A 16,596-nucleotide genomic window follows, 5' to 3' on the forward strand; every position below is an offset into this window, starting at 1 on the left:
AAGAGCAAGGAAGGAGATAGCGGTGAGCGCTCACCTAAGGTGGTGAGGAGGGGGGTGGAGGCGAGGCGGTGAGAGGAGTGGTCATGCCCGGGCGACGACGGCGACGCGGCAGCACGCGGTGGCGTGGCCGGCGGCGCACGGGAGCGGCACCACCCGACGGCAAGCCGAGGGAGACCGAGGGAGGATAGAAGGGGAAAGGAGATTGGGGCACACACCGGCGGCAAAGGAAGACGACGATGAGGACAGGGCGACACCGAGGCGGCGGAGTCAGCGCACGAGCGACGGCGGCAACATCGCGGGATCGAGTAGGCGAGGCGAAGGGGATCGAACGACCGGTACATAGGGCAGGGAGGTGGTTAGCAACGGCGTGGCCGTTGCGGGCGTGACGTGGACGCGGCGTGGCGATTCTGCGGCGGCGGTTGTGGATTTGGCGCTACACGGGCGGCGAAGCAACATGGGCGTTGCGCTGACCAGGAAAGGCGGGGGTGGTGGTTGCGCAAGGCGCAGGCGGTGACGGCGCAGCCTAGGAACACGGTGCAGGCGGGGATTGGCGGCGACGCGCGGGCAAGGCGCGTGGCACGAGCGCGGCTCGGCGACGGTGCAAGGAGGCATGGGTGGAGGGCGGCCGGCACGGCCCAAACCGGCAGAGCGACGGCCCGAGGGCGCGATTGGCGTCCAGCGGAAAGGCCGAGCGGCGGGCGAATGCGAAGGCGGGGACGTGGGCACGCCTGGCGAGCGTGGGGAAGCAGTGGGCGAGGCGGCACAGCGCGGCGCAGCGGCATGCCGGCGAGACAAATGAGAGCGGTGGCGCACGACCGGGAGCGACGCAATGCGGATGGCATGGCGGCGGGGTGGCTCGGTGGCCAGGGCGCAGAAGAGGCGGCGAGACCGACGGCATGACACAACGGCATGGGGGAGGCACGGCCGGCACGGCGAGGGCGCGACATAGTGCACAGCTACGGCGGCGGCGAGGAGCACGCGGCGCAAGGGAGCGGGAGGAGACAACCTGAGCGGAGGCAATGGGGACTTTTAGCGCGGGTTGGGCCGCGACTCGGGAAATTGCGAACAGAACGTGTACTCGCGAAACAGAATTAAAACATGCATGAATCAGAGATTCGCACGATAAACAGATCCGAAAGGCGAAACCGTGAACTATTAGTGGAACAACGATAGTATTGAACGACCCGTTAGATCAATATTTAACAACTCGCTAAACTAAAACTAAACAACTTTAACGTAAAATCAATCTACACTTACAAAATTGAACTCCACACCGTAGATCAATCTCACGCTAGCTAATTAGATTAGAAAATCTAAATAATTACACGGTAGATAGAAGTAGATTGATTCGCAAGAGTAAAATGTATGCGAACCTGAGATTTGGTGATCAGCGGCAGATTGCTGCTGTTCCACGCTGTTCAGCTAGAAAACCTAAACAATTAAACGGTTGATAAATTTAGATTGATTCGCAAGGAAAACAACATGTGAACCATAATATCAGCGACGGATTAGATTGGCTTTGGCTGCTACGAACAGGGAGCAGCAGGGCTATGGCTGAACAGGGAGACAGTGTGGGCTGCAGTGCGGCTGAAAAAAGAACGGTAAAAGTGGGGGCTTGGGGGTCTCTTTATAGGAGAAAAGCTAGAGATAAATTTAGGAATCCATCTCGTATTAAAAAGGAAATAGATAGAGTTTCAAAGTGATAAGAAATAGAGGTCCTAATAGATTAGCAATTGGTTTTGCCGTGAGGTGGAGGTGGGGCTCGGCCTGGGGGAGATGGGGGCGCACGGCCTGGCAGGGGGGAGGAGTGCGCGTACACAGGAGAGTTGGGAGAGGAAGATCAATGACTCATATAAATTACTTAATGGAAAATGTCCCGAAGAAGCCCAACGAGAAACTAAGAATCCTGTTATAGAGAAAAAAGTAGCTATCATTCCTTTTTCTGACGAATCACGTAATCCCCCAAGTTCACGAACTAATAAGGTTATCAAATGAATCGTAATCACAATTGAAATTGTTGAGAAAGAAATATGAGTTAGTATATGTTCTAAAGTTGCAAAAAGAAATTTTGGATTAATTTGGTTAATTATCCTAACCAAGATCGATTATTGGATTACAACAATTATTTTTATTCTGAGTTTTATTCTCAGATTCTATCTGAGGGGTTTGCGATCGTTGTAGAAATCCCACTCTCGCTACGAGAGTACGACAGGGGCAGGTGGGGTGGAGATCGTACATAGGGGTACATAGGGCGAAGGGGGAGATAGGGTTCGGCCAGGACGGGGAGAGGAGAGGGCGCAGGTGGAGAGAGGGGAAGATGGGTATGCGGCCTTTTGGGCCCAAAACTCGAGCGAAACTCAGATTTCGGCCCGAAAACGAAAACTTATGGCTAAACAAAGAACGGACGGATGACAGGGAGGACGGAAAGAAAAAGGAAGGAGGAAAAAAAAGAAATTGCCTCCGATTTTGCCGATTTTTATTAAGTTGATTTAAGCAAATTTTATTGACTTCAATTCAAATATAAATCATGTTAATGATTTAAAATGCTTTCGGAACATTTTAAAACATTTCGAAGAGCTTTCAATTAATTAAATTAAATTACACTGCTTTTCTCCTAAACTTTAATTAAATAAATTATTTTTAATGTATTATTTAATTAATTTTTGGCTAGGACTCAGGGCGTGACAAATCTACCCCCTAAACAGAATCTCGTCCCTGAGATTCGGAGGAGCTATTAAAGAGGTGCAGATAAGCAGCCAAGAGCTAGAAGAAACGTCTTCTTGGTCTTCTTCACTTCCACTTGCTGCAGTGTTATTGCGGTTGTTGTCGTTCCTTGTGTTCACCATCTCCGGAGCAGAAGGAGAGAACAAAGGGGAGGAAAAAACTAAGCAAAGGGCTTTTCTGAATTATTCGACTGTAATTTTCTTATCTAGATTAAAAGACTTAAAAAGAACACACAACTTCTGGTGGTACAACTATAATGCCACTACTTGTCATGGTGAACCGCTAACCCCAAAACAAACCTATACACACAAACTACCAAGCAACGACTAAAAAGACGATGCTAAGGTAACATCTATGGCTCAAAAACAGCTGCGACGACTGACAAAACGAAGCTTGACTCTTGAACAGCTTTGTCTTCATCTTGCAAGCAGCTCCTGGAGTAGCGAAGGTCAGACACTTCACTATTGGCTGGACTTGACTCTTCGGTCATAACACTTGATTGGCTGAAGTTGCAGACGACTGCTGTGACGAAGGCACGGGTTGCGTCGATGGGATGTCACACATCTAGAGAGATCAAGGTTTGAGAAGCAAGTATGCTCACTAAATTTTCAAAACCAAAAGACGCATGCCTTGAACCTAAGGGAACCCGAACCCTCCCAAGGAAAGTGAGCCTAGGTCCACATGCATCACGAGCTACTAGTATGTGTGGACCCTGGTTTCCATAACATCGATAATTTTTATAAAAGCTTTATTTATAAATTAATTTTTAATTGTTAGTAAGATATTTTGCATATGTTTATTTTAAGTGAAAAGATGATGTTGAGAAAATGAAAATGCTTACCTACAGATAGCAATCGGGCACAATAGACATCGATAGCACATACACATACCCATACCCGTGCATATATATACCCATCACTCATAATGGGCATTATATCGTGCATATGCCCGTTACCTATGGGCATCGTAGGTTCACCAGTATGTTTATCCACCAAACACATGTGCATACCAGAAATTGTTGGAATAAATTGATTTGAACCATTTTATTCAAAATAATTTCATTGACTCACTTTCTTTGTGAAACTACTATGAAAGTACTGTTAATCTAGATGGAAGACAAAGTCACACACACATTGACTAAAAACAAAGAAAGGAATTCAGGTGACCTGGGGTCCTAGGGTCATGGCTGAGAACCAGAGGAAGGAGTTCGAGTGTCCCGGGGCCCATGGTTCTGAGGCCAGGGCCCGAGGCCGTGACCTGAGCCTGGCGTCCCGAGGCCAGTGACCCAAGCCCACGATCCTGAGGCCGGGACCTGAGGCCACATGAGCCTAGGTGTTGTTTCAGTCAAGAACATGTCGAGCTCCTAGGGATCCGAGCGAGATCTCAAGACGTGGTCCTGAGGCTAGGACGGGTCCCAAGTCTAGGTCATGTTCCTAGGATCCGAGGGTGCGTGTGTGTGGTTTAGACAGGTTAGAGTTGATTCCGCATAACGGCTTGGCGCATTAATCACGTATTAATCCAATCATTAAGGGATTAACGGTCGATGAGTTAATGGCCCACTAATTCCTCATGCAAAACTTCTCTCTCTGCATTACAAAATGGGTGAGAGCTTTCACGGAAGACGGATCAATCTGTTCTTGCGCTGTAACATTGCTCTCTCCGGTTCCGCGCACCCGTGCGCCTGAGTGAGTGGAACGAGCAAACTTCCAAAGCGTACCTGCATGGTTAGGCATGCGATCAACTGGAAGTGTTTCGACGTGACTACTCTGGCTCCTCAAACCGTTTGGCATCCTGGTCTCGACACTCGGTTTCCTAGCTCGGCAACGGCTTCCGCTCCGGTTCCGTCCCCGACTCCGCGGCGCTCGGCGACGGCTTCCTCTTTGGCCCTGACCTCGACTCTGCAATGTTTGATGACGGCTACAACGACAGCTCCTTTCTAAACCTCGTCGTTCACGTCTCCACGATGTCTAACAAGACTCCAGCGCGTGGGGCCCCGGCGACGGCAACAACGACAGCAGCAACAAAAGCAGTGGTGGTAGTGGAGGAGACGCCAATGGAGTATACCCCATCAATAATAATATCCCGTCAAGTCAGAGAACAAATTATAAACATTCTTTTACTTATGTGCTAAATATGTTTATATCAGATGCTTTTACAGAAATTAGTATATTCGTGTTTGGCATAACCAAAAGATCAATATTTTTAGATGTCATGTTTAGTATTTTATTCCTCTGAATTAAAATATACTTATTTCCAACTGAAATACTAATTAGCAAGATATCATGCATCGCTTGCCTCATTAATTAGTTGATTCCCAGTAGTGCTGCTTCCCCACGCAGTCCCTGGCTGCAGCTGTTTCAACGTTAGTTGGAAGCCGAGAACGACGGTGTACTGCAGAAGAGCTCGAGGAGTCGCCGCCGCTCGCCCGCCGGTGCACCGCACGCGCGTCAACAATATTAAACACCATGAGTATAAATAACGCAGCACCCCGAAGCAGTATTTTGCCCAGTTCTCAGCCTGCACAGACGACGTGCAGGCGACGCATGCCAATGGCGGGATCGACGACGACCGGCGCCGTGCAAACCATGAGCGTCACCGCCGCGGCGACAGGAGTCTACGACTTTCGCTTCGACGGCTACTGCCTCACCGAGGAGTTCGCCGGCGCCACCGACTTCTACCAGTCCGAGGCCTTCTCCGTCGGCGGCCACTGCTGGGCCATCCGCTACTACCCCAACCGCCAGTTCTCCTGGGTGTCCCTCTACCTCGTGCTCCTGAGCGAGCCGGCGGATGATGCTTCCGTGCTCGTTCACGTGCACGCCACGCTGGTTGACATGTCCGGCCACCCTACATCGCCCAGGCATCAGGACAGCACGTCGCAGGCCTTCGACTCCGGCGCCGGGGAAGAGGCTGAGCTGCCGATGGAATTCTGGAAGAAAGCTGTGGCCAACGATAATGACTTCTTCGTCGTGCGGTGCACCGTGTCTGTTCTCAAGGAGCCAGTGTCCTTCGAGTAGGCTAGCACCAACCCTGCAGCGGTGGCCGGCCGACTGTTAGTATCCAGTTGTTTCCTCTTATCATATTGTCGTCGTAACAAATTGATGTGTTTGGATGGATCAGCTCCAGATTTTTAAGATAAACCAATAGACAGACATTGCACAACGAGACGGTTGATGTCCATGTTGATGTTGCTGTTAATTTTACTGGCTAGAAAGTGCTGCCTGCAATAACAGAAGCATTTGCGTTGTGACCGTTAACGCTAAGTCTGTGTACGTTATTGCCAACATTATTTATCAAAATTTAGAAAAAAATATTGCAAGTTAGTTCTTAAGAGTTAATACCGGTTTATTATGTTAGTGATATTTAGTTGTGTAAATGATTATACAATATGCATTATAATTAAAAAAATATTTAACCTAAAGAACCTCGACACACAGTTCGTTTAGAACCAGCCCTGCTCAAAATAAAGTTGTTTCTCCACCTAAGCTCTCGTCTTAACCAATCACAACAATTCTTCGTTTAGTTTTTCCACCTACATTCTCTTATTAATCAATCACAATATTTATTCAATCATTTCTGCCTATGTTCTTAATATAGGCGCCCAACTCATAAATGCTTACATTTTAATATGAGGGAGTAGCTATTTACCAAGTTTGACATCATACATGGTAGAACACAACATATATATAATACTTTCCACAAAATGGAATGTTAGAATTTACAGGGTTGTTTCTCTATAACTTTACTTACACGGCCATGGGAACCAAAATTGGCAGATACAACACACAAGCTCCAGGAAGCAAACTATGGTTACATCAGAATGAATGGAAAGAATCAGGGCAAAGAATAATAAGCAAAAAGGATGAGCTATTTTAATGATAGAAAATAATAGTAAAAGCTCTACTAGTATGTCATTTATGTCCTTTCCTGTACCACCGTGATTGCCAGATGGTGGGATTAGAAGAGTTCCTCCGAGTTGAATTTGTTCCATGCTTCCTACAAATTTGATAATAGAATATAAGACATGGTATTGCTGAAAGGGTCCATCAGGTGTAGCCGACTGGTGCTATTACATCACAAACCAGGAAACTCTAGACTCTAGATGGATACACGACATCCTGTTTCTGCGAATGCTTGAGATGTAGATAGAATTCTTGCACTGTTAATTAAATAAATGTCTGCTGGCTTGTCCGAACAAGTATGTATTAATTGGCAGCAAGTTGGCACAACGGTTGAATACATATATTGCTCAGTTCTATGAGAAGTGGTCGATATTCGTTGATATTTATTAAACAGTGGTTCCTGGAGTAGTAAGTGACTGAAGATATACAAAGGAGGTTCCGATTATTAGTCCAGGATCTGCCACACTAATGATGCTTATTATTTTGAGGCATCACAAAAGTGAATATAAGATGAGGGAGGGCAATTTAAGTTGCATGAGAAAATAAGTCCTGCCAACTCTGGGGCTTCAAACATGCTCCCAAGCATGGCACAAAGCCACAAACAAGAAAATGGGAATACAATTAGATAATGTCTGAATGATAGTGCACAGGATAAATGGTAGGCTGGTAGCATTTCCATTTTCAACATATTCTAAGTGAAGTTTTGATAGAACACAGACTAGACCAGCATGGCAGCATGTGACAGAAATAAATAGAAACTCAAAAGAGTATTTATGAAATTTACCACTATTCTGCAGAAACCGTAAAATCACAATTTTCAATTTCAGTTGATACTGAAAATTTTGTGCTGTAATACTATAGATGCATTTGAGGAACTGTTACAGAAGTCTGCTAAAATAACAGCTAAAGTGCATGGATAACCTAGTCTTGTAAGAACACTGGAATGGAATTTCGCAAACTAATCATACCTTTAGAAGGTCGAAAACCTTTTCTGCAATGTATTTCTGTTGAAGATTTGCACCCTTTTGCTGCACCTTGTCAGGATGGATGCATAATGTGGCTTTCCTGTATTCTTTCTTGACAGATGCAGCTGTAATTAAATCAGTCAATGATACAGGTCGCCACCCACATTCAGGCCAAAGAACCTGGATCAAATTAACAGAAGAGCATAAGTACTGCAAACAGATAGGGGTGGAAAAAATAACTTGAAGCTTGTGGCTAGGATCAGCTCGAACTCATAGTTACAATGAACTCATAGCTCATTAATAAGCCAACTCACAAGCCAATCATTTACTACCTTCGTCCTCATCCCAAAATATAAGCACTTCTAGATGGTTAGCAGGTATTAAGGTTGAGAAGAAAAAACCTAGGATGCCCCTTAATAAATAAGGAATGAATGGGAATGGAAGAGTAGGTGAGAATAAAATCGGAACAACTTTGAATAGGAAATGATTGATGGGACAGATAGTCCTATCAAAAGTGCTATAAATATTTATATTATGGTACAAGATTCAAATTCTATAAATGCTTATAGTTTGGAACGGAGGGAATAGTTGTCTAGTACAGAGGTCACCACAATCTTATTTATACTTAGTGCGTCTTAACTAGTATTTAATCTTTTATTGATATCCAAATGATCTGTATTTATCGAATTCTTTACTAGTTAGTGTCTATCGAGAGGAAATAAAGTACAACAGAGAGGTTAAATGAACCTCACCCAAACACATCCAACACGCACTTGCAGACTCGCTATACTTAAGAAACTTAGCTGACTATGACCAGCCCACCATCATCAAACTTACATGCAATATAAATGAGATACACTCATTAATGAGCATAACGAGTTTAACAAGCAGCTCACGAGCCAAGCTGGGCTGGGGTTTTAGCTCATTAAGGTTAATGAGCAGAGCATAGCCAAGTTGACCTAGGGTTTTAGCTTGTTATCCACTCCTACAAACAGATACAACAATGACTAGGGAATTAAAATTCAGATTGTGTTCACTATAACCCCATAGCATAGCTGCATAACTATTATTAACTGTACTCATTTATTTATTTTTGCACCATTTCTTATACCTTAGACAATTCTATCAGGCATAAATTCTAGCACAGATTAATGAATAGAGGAAACATAAACAGGAGATATTAAAGGTTGCCTACAAACATATCAATGCATGATTAATTATTAAACGTAAAACCCCACGTACAATGATTTGTTTCAAGAAACCACATGTTTTGAGAATAAATGTTTGAAGGAACTCCACATTTAAGCTTATATTATCTATTTGGCTAATATATTTATGCATAATAGTTTTAAAAAATAGTATTGATATTTCTAAGTATATATACACGTTAGCCGCATTTTCAACATGTGTTAGCTATCGATAGTATAACTTTTTTTATATATAATCAGTTAATCTATCTTAGTATTAGTAGTGAGGATTGTGATAAGTTTTTGCAATCCTGCATTGCGAGAGTAAGGAAGAAAAAATAGGTGGGAAGGATGTGCATTTTGGACCTACATATATGTGAATATATATTAAAAATACCGTATATAATAATAGAAATAAGTATTTTACAGAAACATGGGGCTCCTTGAAACATTTTACCCCACAATGTGGGGTTTTTTTAAACAAATTACAATAACCGGGGTTTTGCATTACATATGCCTCAAAATCTGGGGTTTTGTGAAATTTACTCAAAGATTTAATAGCATGGTTCAGAATAAGGCATACATTACCAGACAACAGTTCATACAAAACAACTAAATAGATAAAGTGGCAAGTATTTGTAGAAATGAAACCAAAACAATCTCAACTCTTAGCTTGGCAAAATAGGGAGACAAAAAACAAGCAAGCAAATGGCAACATTCATTTAGAACGCACTACATTTTTGGAGTCCCTAGGTTATACCATATTTTGTAGCACCCCAACATTCAGCCAGGGACCAGGGTGTCAGCAAATTATTACTTTCCTTAAAAGAACCAAACAAAGACATACCATGATACTAATATCAGAAACAGAAAACCTACATATTGCAACGTAGACAACAAGGCCCGTAAGTTGCCTTCCTTCCCAGCAGCCCACCTCTTTATCTCAAAATCAAATGTTTCACTAATTCTCTGAAAAGAGAGACCATGTCACTTGAGAAAATGAAGATACTGCAGTTTGAAAATAAAAGAAGGAACGAACACAAAATATATTGTTGTGTTAAGTGATAAATTAAAATTCATAGTGGTTGAATTGAAAGAAGCATAATGACTTATGGTTGTCCGATCACACTGGGATCTAACAGTATAGTTAAAATCTTACATGTCTTTCTTCCTGCTCCCGCTGAACTTGCAAATCACGTTCATTTTTCTCAGCAAGAGCTTTTGCCTGCAAATATCAAATTGGCAGCAATAGGATGCACCAGAACTATGCTCAATAAATACTGCTTTCAGAAATTATGAGGTGATAAAATAAACAGAAAGTATTAGATTAGGTATATGTCAGCATACCGCACGCTCCATGGTCCTCTGGTGGCGCTCCAATCTTGCCTGCCTTCTTTCTTCACTCTCTCCATCCACTTCTTGAAATACATTAGATGATGAAGGTGCTATTTATGAAGAAAATTCATAAAATGATCAGTGAAAACTGCAGATATTCGAATGAAGGTATGGTAACGACAGTTCAAAATCTAGTACTAAACATACCTCCAAATACAGAAGAGAGATCATCCATAAGATTAGTTGATGAAGGTTGTGTGAAGGGAGAAGCTGAAGCAGAAGAAGTTCTTACAGCACCAAAATCAGCAAACCCTTGAGGATGAACATCAAAAGGATTCTGAAAAGTTGAAATGGTGAGAAAGCAAACTTAAATTAGGATATCCTCTCTCTTTCTCTCTCTTGCTAAAACAATCTGCATAGCTGCTTACTGTTGTTGCAGTCTGTGACCTTGGTGCACTGCTTGATCTAGAAGGCATACCAAAGAAAGAGTCAAGATCAGGTTGAGCTGTTTTCTGCTGATTTTCTCTCGCACGTGCTTCAGCTTCAGCTCTTTTTCTAGCTTCATTGGCAGCTCTTTGTCGAGCTTCCGCAGCAACCCTCTCAACAGCTGCTCTTTCAGCTCTCCTTCGTGCTTCTGCTGCAGCTTTCTGAACAGCATCTCGCTCAGCTTTAGCTCGAGCTTCTGTTGCTGCCTTTTCTCTAGCTTCTGCAGCTGCCCTTTCCCTGGCTTCTGCAGAAGCTTTGGCTATTCTTTCCCTTGCTTCTGCTGCGGCCCTTTCCCTGGCTTCTGCTGCAGCTTGAGCAGCCCTTTCCCTAGCCTCCTCAGCAGCCACCCTTTGCTTCGCTTCTGCAGCAACCTTTGCAGCTCTCTCCCTTGCTTCTGCTGCTGCTCTCTCCCGTGCTTCTGCTGCTGCTTTCTGTACGGCAGCTCGCTCTGCTCTTTGACGAGCCTCCCTCTCAGCTCGCATGCGTGCCTCCACAGCTGCCCTTTCACGTGCCTCTCGTATGGCCTTCTCCACAGCGTGCCTTGCCTCTTTCTCTTTTTCACGCCTCTTTTGTTCCTCTTGTTCCCTTCTCATCATTTCTCTTTCCCTCTCATTCTCTTCTTCCCTCTCTCTTTGTTTCTTCTCATGCTCTAATCTCTCTTCTCCGTCTTTATTTTCCATTTCATAGGCATAGAACTCTGTTTTGTCATCAATTTCTTTTTCTTGGCACTGACTGCTAGTGAACATCGAATCAAAGTTCCCTTGGTTCACCCCTTTAGAGTGTTTCAGCTCAGCCCAATCCTTGAAACCTGCAGCAGATGTAGATGAATCTTGTCCAATCCCAACTATTCTATGGTTTAGATCTTGTGTGCAACCACTGGTGAAGTTAGAAGGCTTCACCTTGACAAATTCTTCCAATTCATCAATTTTGGATGTTTTAGAAGTGTTTGTTGAAACTATAAAAGGATTGTAACCTTCATTATGAGTATATGGATATGCACTATTAGTGTTGGATTCAGTAGGTGTTTGCTTGGTGGCAAGAGGAGGTGGAGGCCTCAAAGGAGGTGGAGCACTGGTAGGCTGTGTTACTAGAACAACATCTGAAACAGTTAACCACACGTCATCAGACATTTTGGAACATTGATTCTCCTCTGGCAACTCGTCCCTCAAATTTTGAGGAAGTGGATTTAAAGTATTGAAACCGATGGTTCCAGGAGGTTCATGGATATGCATCTCTGGCATTATACTGCCAACTTTTTTGGCTGAAGCTTGTTGGACTGGTTTTTCCTGAGGTATTTTAATGGAATGGCTCATGCTGTGAATGCCATCTAAAGATCTATTTTCACCAAAAATACTTTCTTTGTCAGATGCAAATGAAAATGATGGCATTGGTTCTGTAACCCCAGAAAAAATATCAGAATTATCAGACATCTCACTGGCAGTAGAAGGGGGCTCCAAGTTTGTGCTTTCCAACTTTGTGGGCATTCCCATGTTGTCCACGTGATCTGTAAACAGCCCAAGAGTGACAAAAGGATTGTCTGGCATGTGTACACTTGTTTTAATGGATGAAATTGATTCCTTTTCTTGTCTAGTTCTAGGCTCCTCCCTGTATCAGTTTGTTCACAAATGAACAACAAAGAGAAGATTAACTTATATAATTATCAGATGAACAACTATTTTTAATCGAAATTCTTAAAATCCCAATTTCCAAGAGATAACCATAGACTGTCCATAATTAATCACTGAAGTGACAAAAGGAAAACATGTCAATTGAACAGATCGTAATCATCAATTTAGACCTACAGGACCACCAAAAACCAGACAGGCAGGAAGCTAATTCAAGGCAAACTTGCACTAGGAAAACGGAAAAGTTCTGGTGAATCATCCACATTGAAACCAACTGGAAAGAAAATAGACATTTAAGAAGGGTATGAATGTTTCTTTCCTATGATAATAACAAATTAGTACTGAAATATTTTGTGCTAGCTCGAATTATTAAGAACAGCTACCAGAACAACATATAAATCAACTGTGCACTAAATTGAAAGCATAGGAATTGAACCTAGAAGGCTCGAAGGCATAGGAATTTTGAAGATCTGACATCATAATAACCAACTAAGATGTGTGTTTTCTCAGTTTCCTTGCTTCCTTGGTGGAAAAACACAAGTCACAGATAGACCAAAAGAGACTTTAACTATAATGACAGAAATGCATAAGTTAGTTAACATAAGTTAAGAATACATGTTGGTTTTGGTTGAGTATCCCAAGTTCAAGTTGACCATAGTGATCAGAAATAACAATGCTTGGTGCTTCCAAAAAAGATAAGAATTTAAAGGAATGACTCCTACAAGGAGTTTCAAAAACAAAGGAAAACATCAACATACAAGTCCTAGGCCATAAAATATGTGCCCACAAGATGCCTGCAGATCGTAGTAGAAGATAGATGGTAATAAGAAAACCATGCAGGGAAAACATATGCTTTCTTCAAGAAATCCACCGTCAGACATGTGAACACAAAATATCTACATGTTTCAAAACATGAAACTCAAAACCTGCTATCTAAGACAATCATTGTTAATAACTACAAGGATTTAATCCTTCGGAGAATCCGAGGCAAATGATTTAATAAGAAGTAGCCTCTGTCTTGCTTGCACACCTTAATTCAGTGAAGACATTCAGATGGCAGCAGCATTGAGATGAGAAACCCAGTGCATATCACTTTGCACTACTTTCCCCCATTTTCTCCTTAGTTCAAAAGTATCAGCAATGCCAGCTCCAACTGGTCCTGAAATCTATAAAATGCTATTGCACCACATCACAAAACCCAGTATCCAACCATCCAAACCTAAAAATGTATGAGCCAAGCTTCAACTTCCAGAATTTTAGAAGCCGACATGCATCATAGTTTGTTTTTAAACCAAGCAATGGGCCATAATTTGATCCTTGTAATGATGGTTTTAAAATTTTACTTGTTCAACAACACTTCACACTAATAAATCAAGATACTACTCTGTAAATAAAGTAGCAGAAGCTAAATTTGAAATTTCAGAATCAAAGCCTCCCCATACCATGGTGAATCGTGATGGCTCGTGCTTTCGCCAAATTCAGGGACCACATCGTCTTCAAACCCCATTGCCTTGGGCTTCACCTGAGGTGCTGGCTTCGTCGGCACCGTGCTTCCAGCGAACCACTCAGGGATAAAATCGTCGACCAACCCCGCCGCTTCCGGCTCCTGCTCCACCTCCCCCACCGTAGTCTTCGACTTGGTGCTCCCAAGCCCTGGGATTAAATCATCATCAAACCCCACCACCTCCGGCTCACTCACATCTGCCCTCGCGCCCTTCCCGAGGCTATCGAGGAAGTCCTCCCCTTCACCACCACCGCCGCCGCTGCCCACATCTCCGAACAAGGGAATCGCGTCGAATGGATCGGCGGCGTCGTGGTCGTCGTCGTCGAAGACTGGCCTGTCGAACACGGGCGGCCGCAGTGGCGACGGCGCGGAGGACGAGGGGGACGGCTCGGCGGGCTCCGCCGAGCGGTTGAAGTACGAGTCGAACATGTCGTCGTAGTGAGAGGCGGAGACGGAGGCGGAGGCGGAGGCTGGGGCGGCCGGGGGCTTGAACGGGCCGAAGTCGTCGACGAGGACGAAGTCGTCCATGGCGGGCGGGTCGGGATCGCCGGCAGCGGCGGCGGCGGAGGACGGGGCCGCCGGCGATCGCCGGAGTGGGGAGGGTTGAGGGGAGGGGATCCCTGCACGGGGTTTGGGTGTTTGACGGCTTCTCCGGCGAAGAGGAGGAGCGTGCGTTCACGGATTTTGAGTATTTTCTCGAAGAAATCCGTTTTTTGCGCGTGGTGCTGCTCTCGCCGGATGGGCGACCAGGCTCGTGTTAAATGTTGATTTTGTTTCATTGTTTGACCAGCTAAATATCCGCTACTTTTACCTTTTTTCTACGTTCTCTGGATTATATAGTATAAGTTGTTTTTATATTATTTAAATTTACCTATACATCAACATTTATGTTATATATATAAATTCATTAACATCCATGCAAAGGAAAGGCTAAAAATTTTTTAATCTGAAAAGGAGGTAGGTTGCGTTCGCAAACAAAACGAGGAAAATTATTAGTGTATGATTAATTAAGTCATTTGTTTCGTAATATAGTATGTTTGACTTTTTTTCTAACGTTTGACCATTCGTCTTATTCAAAAATTTAGTACAAATATAAAAAATGATAAGTTGTGCTTAAAGTTATTTTGATGATAAAGTAAGTCACAAGTAAAATAAATGATATTTTCATAACTTTTTGAATAAAACAAATGGTCAAACATTATAAGTAAAAAAGCCAAACATCTTACATTATAAAACATAAAACGGAGGAGTAGTTCGTAAAGCATGTGCATAGAAAAAAGATTAAAAAATAGCCCAAGTCAACTATTGCAAACTCAGCCGTAATATAACATAAGGATTTCAGGCTCATTCTATTAGGAGGAACATCCATTAAGAATAAAAAAATAAATGAATATGAAAAATAAATGAATAGAAATGAACTACACACTAATTTATAAGAATTTTTTTAATTGGGTGCAAGTTTTCTACGTTTTATCTCTGCAACTCATAGAAAATGAAATTTTTGTTTGGTTTTCCTATATTTCATTCATACAAACCGAACAAAATTAAATCTAATCATTTGATTTTTCATCCAAAATGAATAAATACTTCTAGATTCTAGATTATTTAGTAAATAGAAAGATTGGATCAAAAGATATCTTTTAGTAATTTCGATAGTCAATTTTTGAATTTTGTATGATAAGATTATCTTTCCAAGCCACTGGTTGGTTGGAAATCATTATATGAAAAATATCGATATTTTGAAAATGATGGAGTAGACGGTAAACAAAATATTGTGCAAAGTAATATTTTTATCAAATATATCATTGTTATAATTTAGTCTATGGAGTAGTTATTAGGAGGGGACGGACACAATGGTCTCTCCAGTGTTAGGGGAGCCTTTTGAAGACAAGAAAGATGGTTGGGCAAGAGCACTTCACCACTAGGGAACCTCGTAACCAATTTCCCATGGTGAATTCAATCATTAGAAAATGGGGATGGTTGAGATATGCCATCCATGGGTAATCAAATGGCCTCAATCTCATCCCCGTTAAGGATGGCGGAAGCGGAGACGGTGCACCACTCCCCAACCCTATTTCACATGATGACCCGTTTGCACTATAGAGGGGCCTAATATAGACTTTGGATATGGTTTGGTCAAAAAATAAAACCTACAAAACATGGTATATAAGCCTAACCAGCTAACCCTGACCCTAGTCAATTTTGGTCAGCACTCCACCGTTCTCCATTCCCGTGAGACCGTGAGTAGTGACCAGCACCAGCTCTCCACGTAGGCACCGGTGCCGGTCGTAGCAGATTCACCGTGCCAGCGCCACCCTTCTCCGCCCAACTGCCACTCCACCGACATGTCGGCTCCCGCTCCTCTCCGCTTGTCCGCTGGCCCACTAGCACACCGCCTCCTGCATTAGTCCGTCGGTGCGCTGCCTCCTTCCGCGCTCCGCCTTAGCCAATCGTTGCCCATGGCTTCAGTCTCTCCTCCCGTAAGCTCCGACGACGACGAAGCAAGGTGAGCACATGCATGATCCCCGGTCCCTTCTCTCTACTCCATAGACGCCTACATCCAGTTCTTCTCCGTCAAGTGTTTCATCTTCCATGGTTGTGTCATTGACTCGTTAATCCACATTCAACGGTCCACGTGAAGGGATATCGCCATGGAATTGGACCTACTACCAGTAGTCGTTGCCACAGCCACGCCCAACATTGGGCCACCTGTCAGACCCATCATGCTAGGTGTTACCCCTATGGTGTCGCATCGGGTACAACCTCTATGGTCATTGGGTCAGGTGTTGGGCCCTCTCGCCGCTCCAATGCAAATGCCCTTCGCATATCGTCTCCTTTGAAAAGGAAACGTCATCCTCCACCGACGACCTT

The 16,596-nt window shown here is 43.5% G+C and overlaps 2 protein-coding genes across 2 annotated transcripts; one reads left to right on the forward strand and one right to left on the reverse strand.

The window, feature by feature from the left end:
- The first annotated feature begins 5,245 nt into the window (after positions 1–5,245).
- LOC102721504 (BTB/POZ and MATH domain-containing protein 1-like) lies at positions 5,246–6,047 on the forward strand. The gene has a single exon (XM_006645816.3). The coding sequence runs from the start codon at positions 5,268–5,270 to the stop codon at positions 5,736–5,738; it is 471 nt and encodes a 156-aa protein (XP_006645879.2). The 5' UTR covers positions 5,246–5,267; the 3' UTR covers positions 5,739–6,047.
- A 276-nt stretch (positions 6,048–6,323) lies between these two features.
- On the reverse strand, positions 6,324–14,439 carry LOC102716633 (auxilin-related protein 2-like). Its single transcript, XM_015832730.2, has 8 exons — positions 13,664–14,439; positions 10,539–12,201; positions 10,318–10,447; positions 10,123–10,220; positions 9,935–10,000; positions 9,655–9,744; positions 7,592–7,768; positions 6,324–6,717 (listed from the first exon to the last, which is right to left on the reverse strand). The coding sequence occupies exons 1-8, from the start codon at positions 14,251–14,253 to the stop codon at positions 6,679–6,681; spliced, it is 2,853 nt and encodes a 950-aa protein (XP_015688216.1). The 5' UTR covers positions 14,254–14,439; the 3' UTR covers positions 6,324–6,678.
- Positions 14,440–16,596: the final 2,157 nt, after the last annotated feature.

This window comes from Oryza brachyantha, chromosome 1 (assembly GCF_000231095.2).
Source record: "Oryza brachyantha chromosome 1, ObraRS2, whole genome shotgun sequence".
In the NCBI taxonomy this organism is placed as follows: Eukaryota; Viridiplantae; Streptophyta; class Magnoliopsida; order Poales; family Poaceae; genus Oryza; species Oryza brachyantha.

Excerpts from the sequence above, each read along its gene's own strand:
- LOC102716633 (XM_015832730.2), bottom strand. The coding sequence starts at position 14,253 with ATGGACGACTTCGTCCTCGTCGACGACTTCGGCCCGTTCAAGCCCCCG. Across the intron at positions 9,745-9,934 it reads GGGAGCAGGAAGAAAGACAT|AGAATTAGTGAAACATTTGA; the intron begins GTAAGATTTTAA and ends CTCTCTTTTCAG. Across the intron at positions 7,769-9,654 it reads TGTTGTCTACGTTGCAATAT|GTTCTTTGGCCTGAATGTGG; the intron begins GTAGGTTTTCTG and ends AATTTGATCCAG.
- LOC102721504 (XM_006645816.3), top strand. The coding sequence starts at position 5,268 with ATGCCAATGGCGGGATCGACGACGACCGGCGCCGTGCAAACCATGAGC.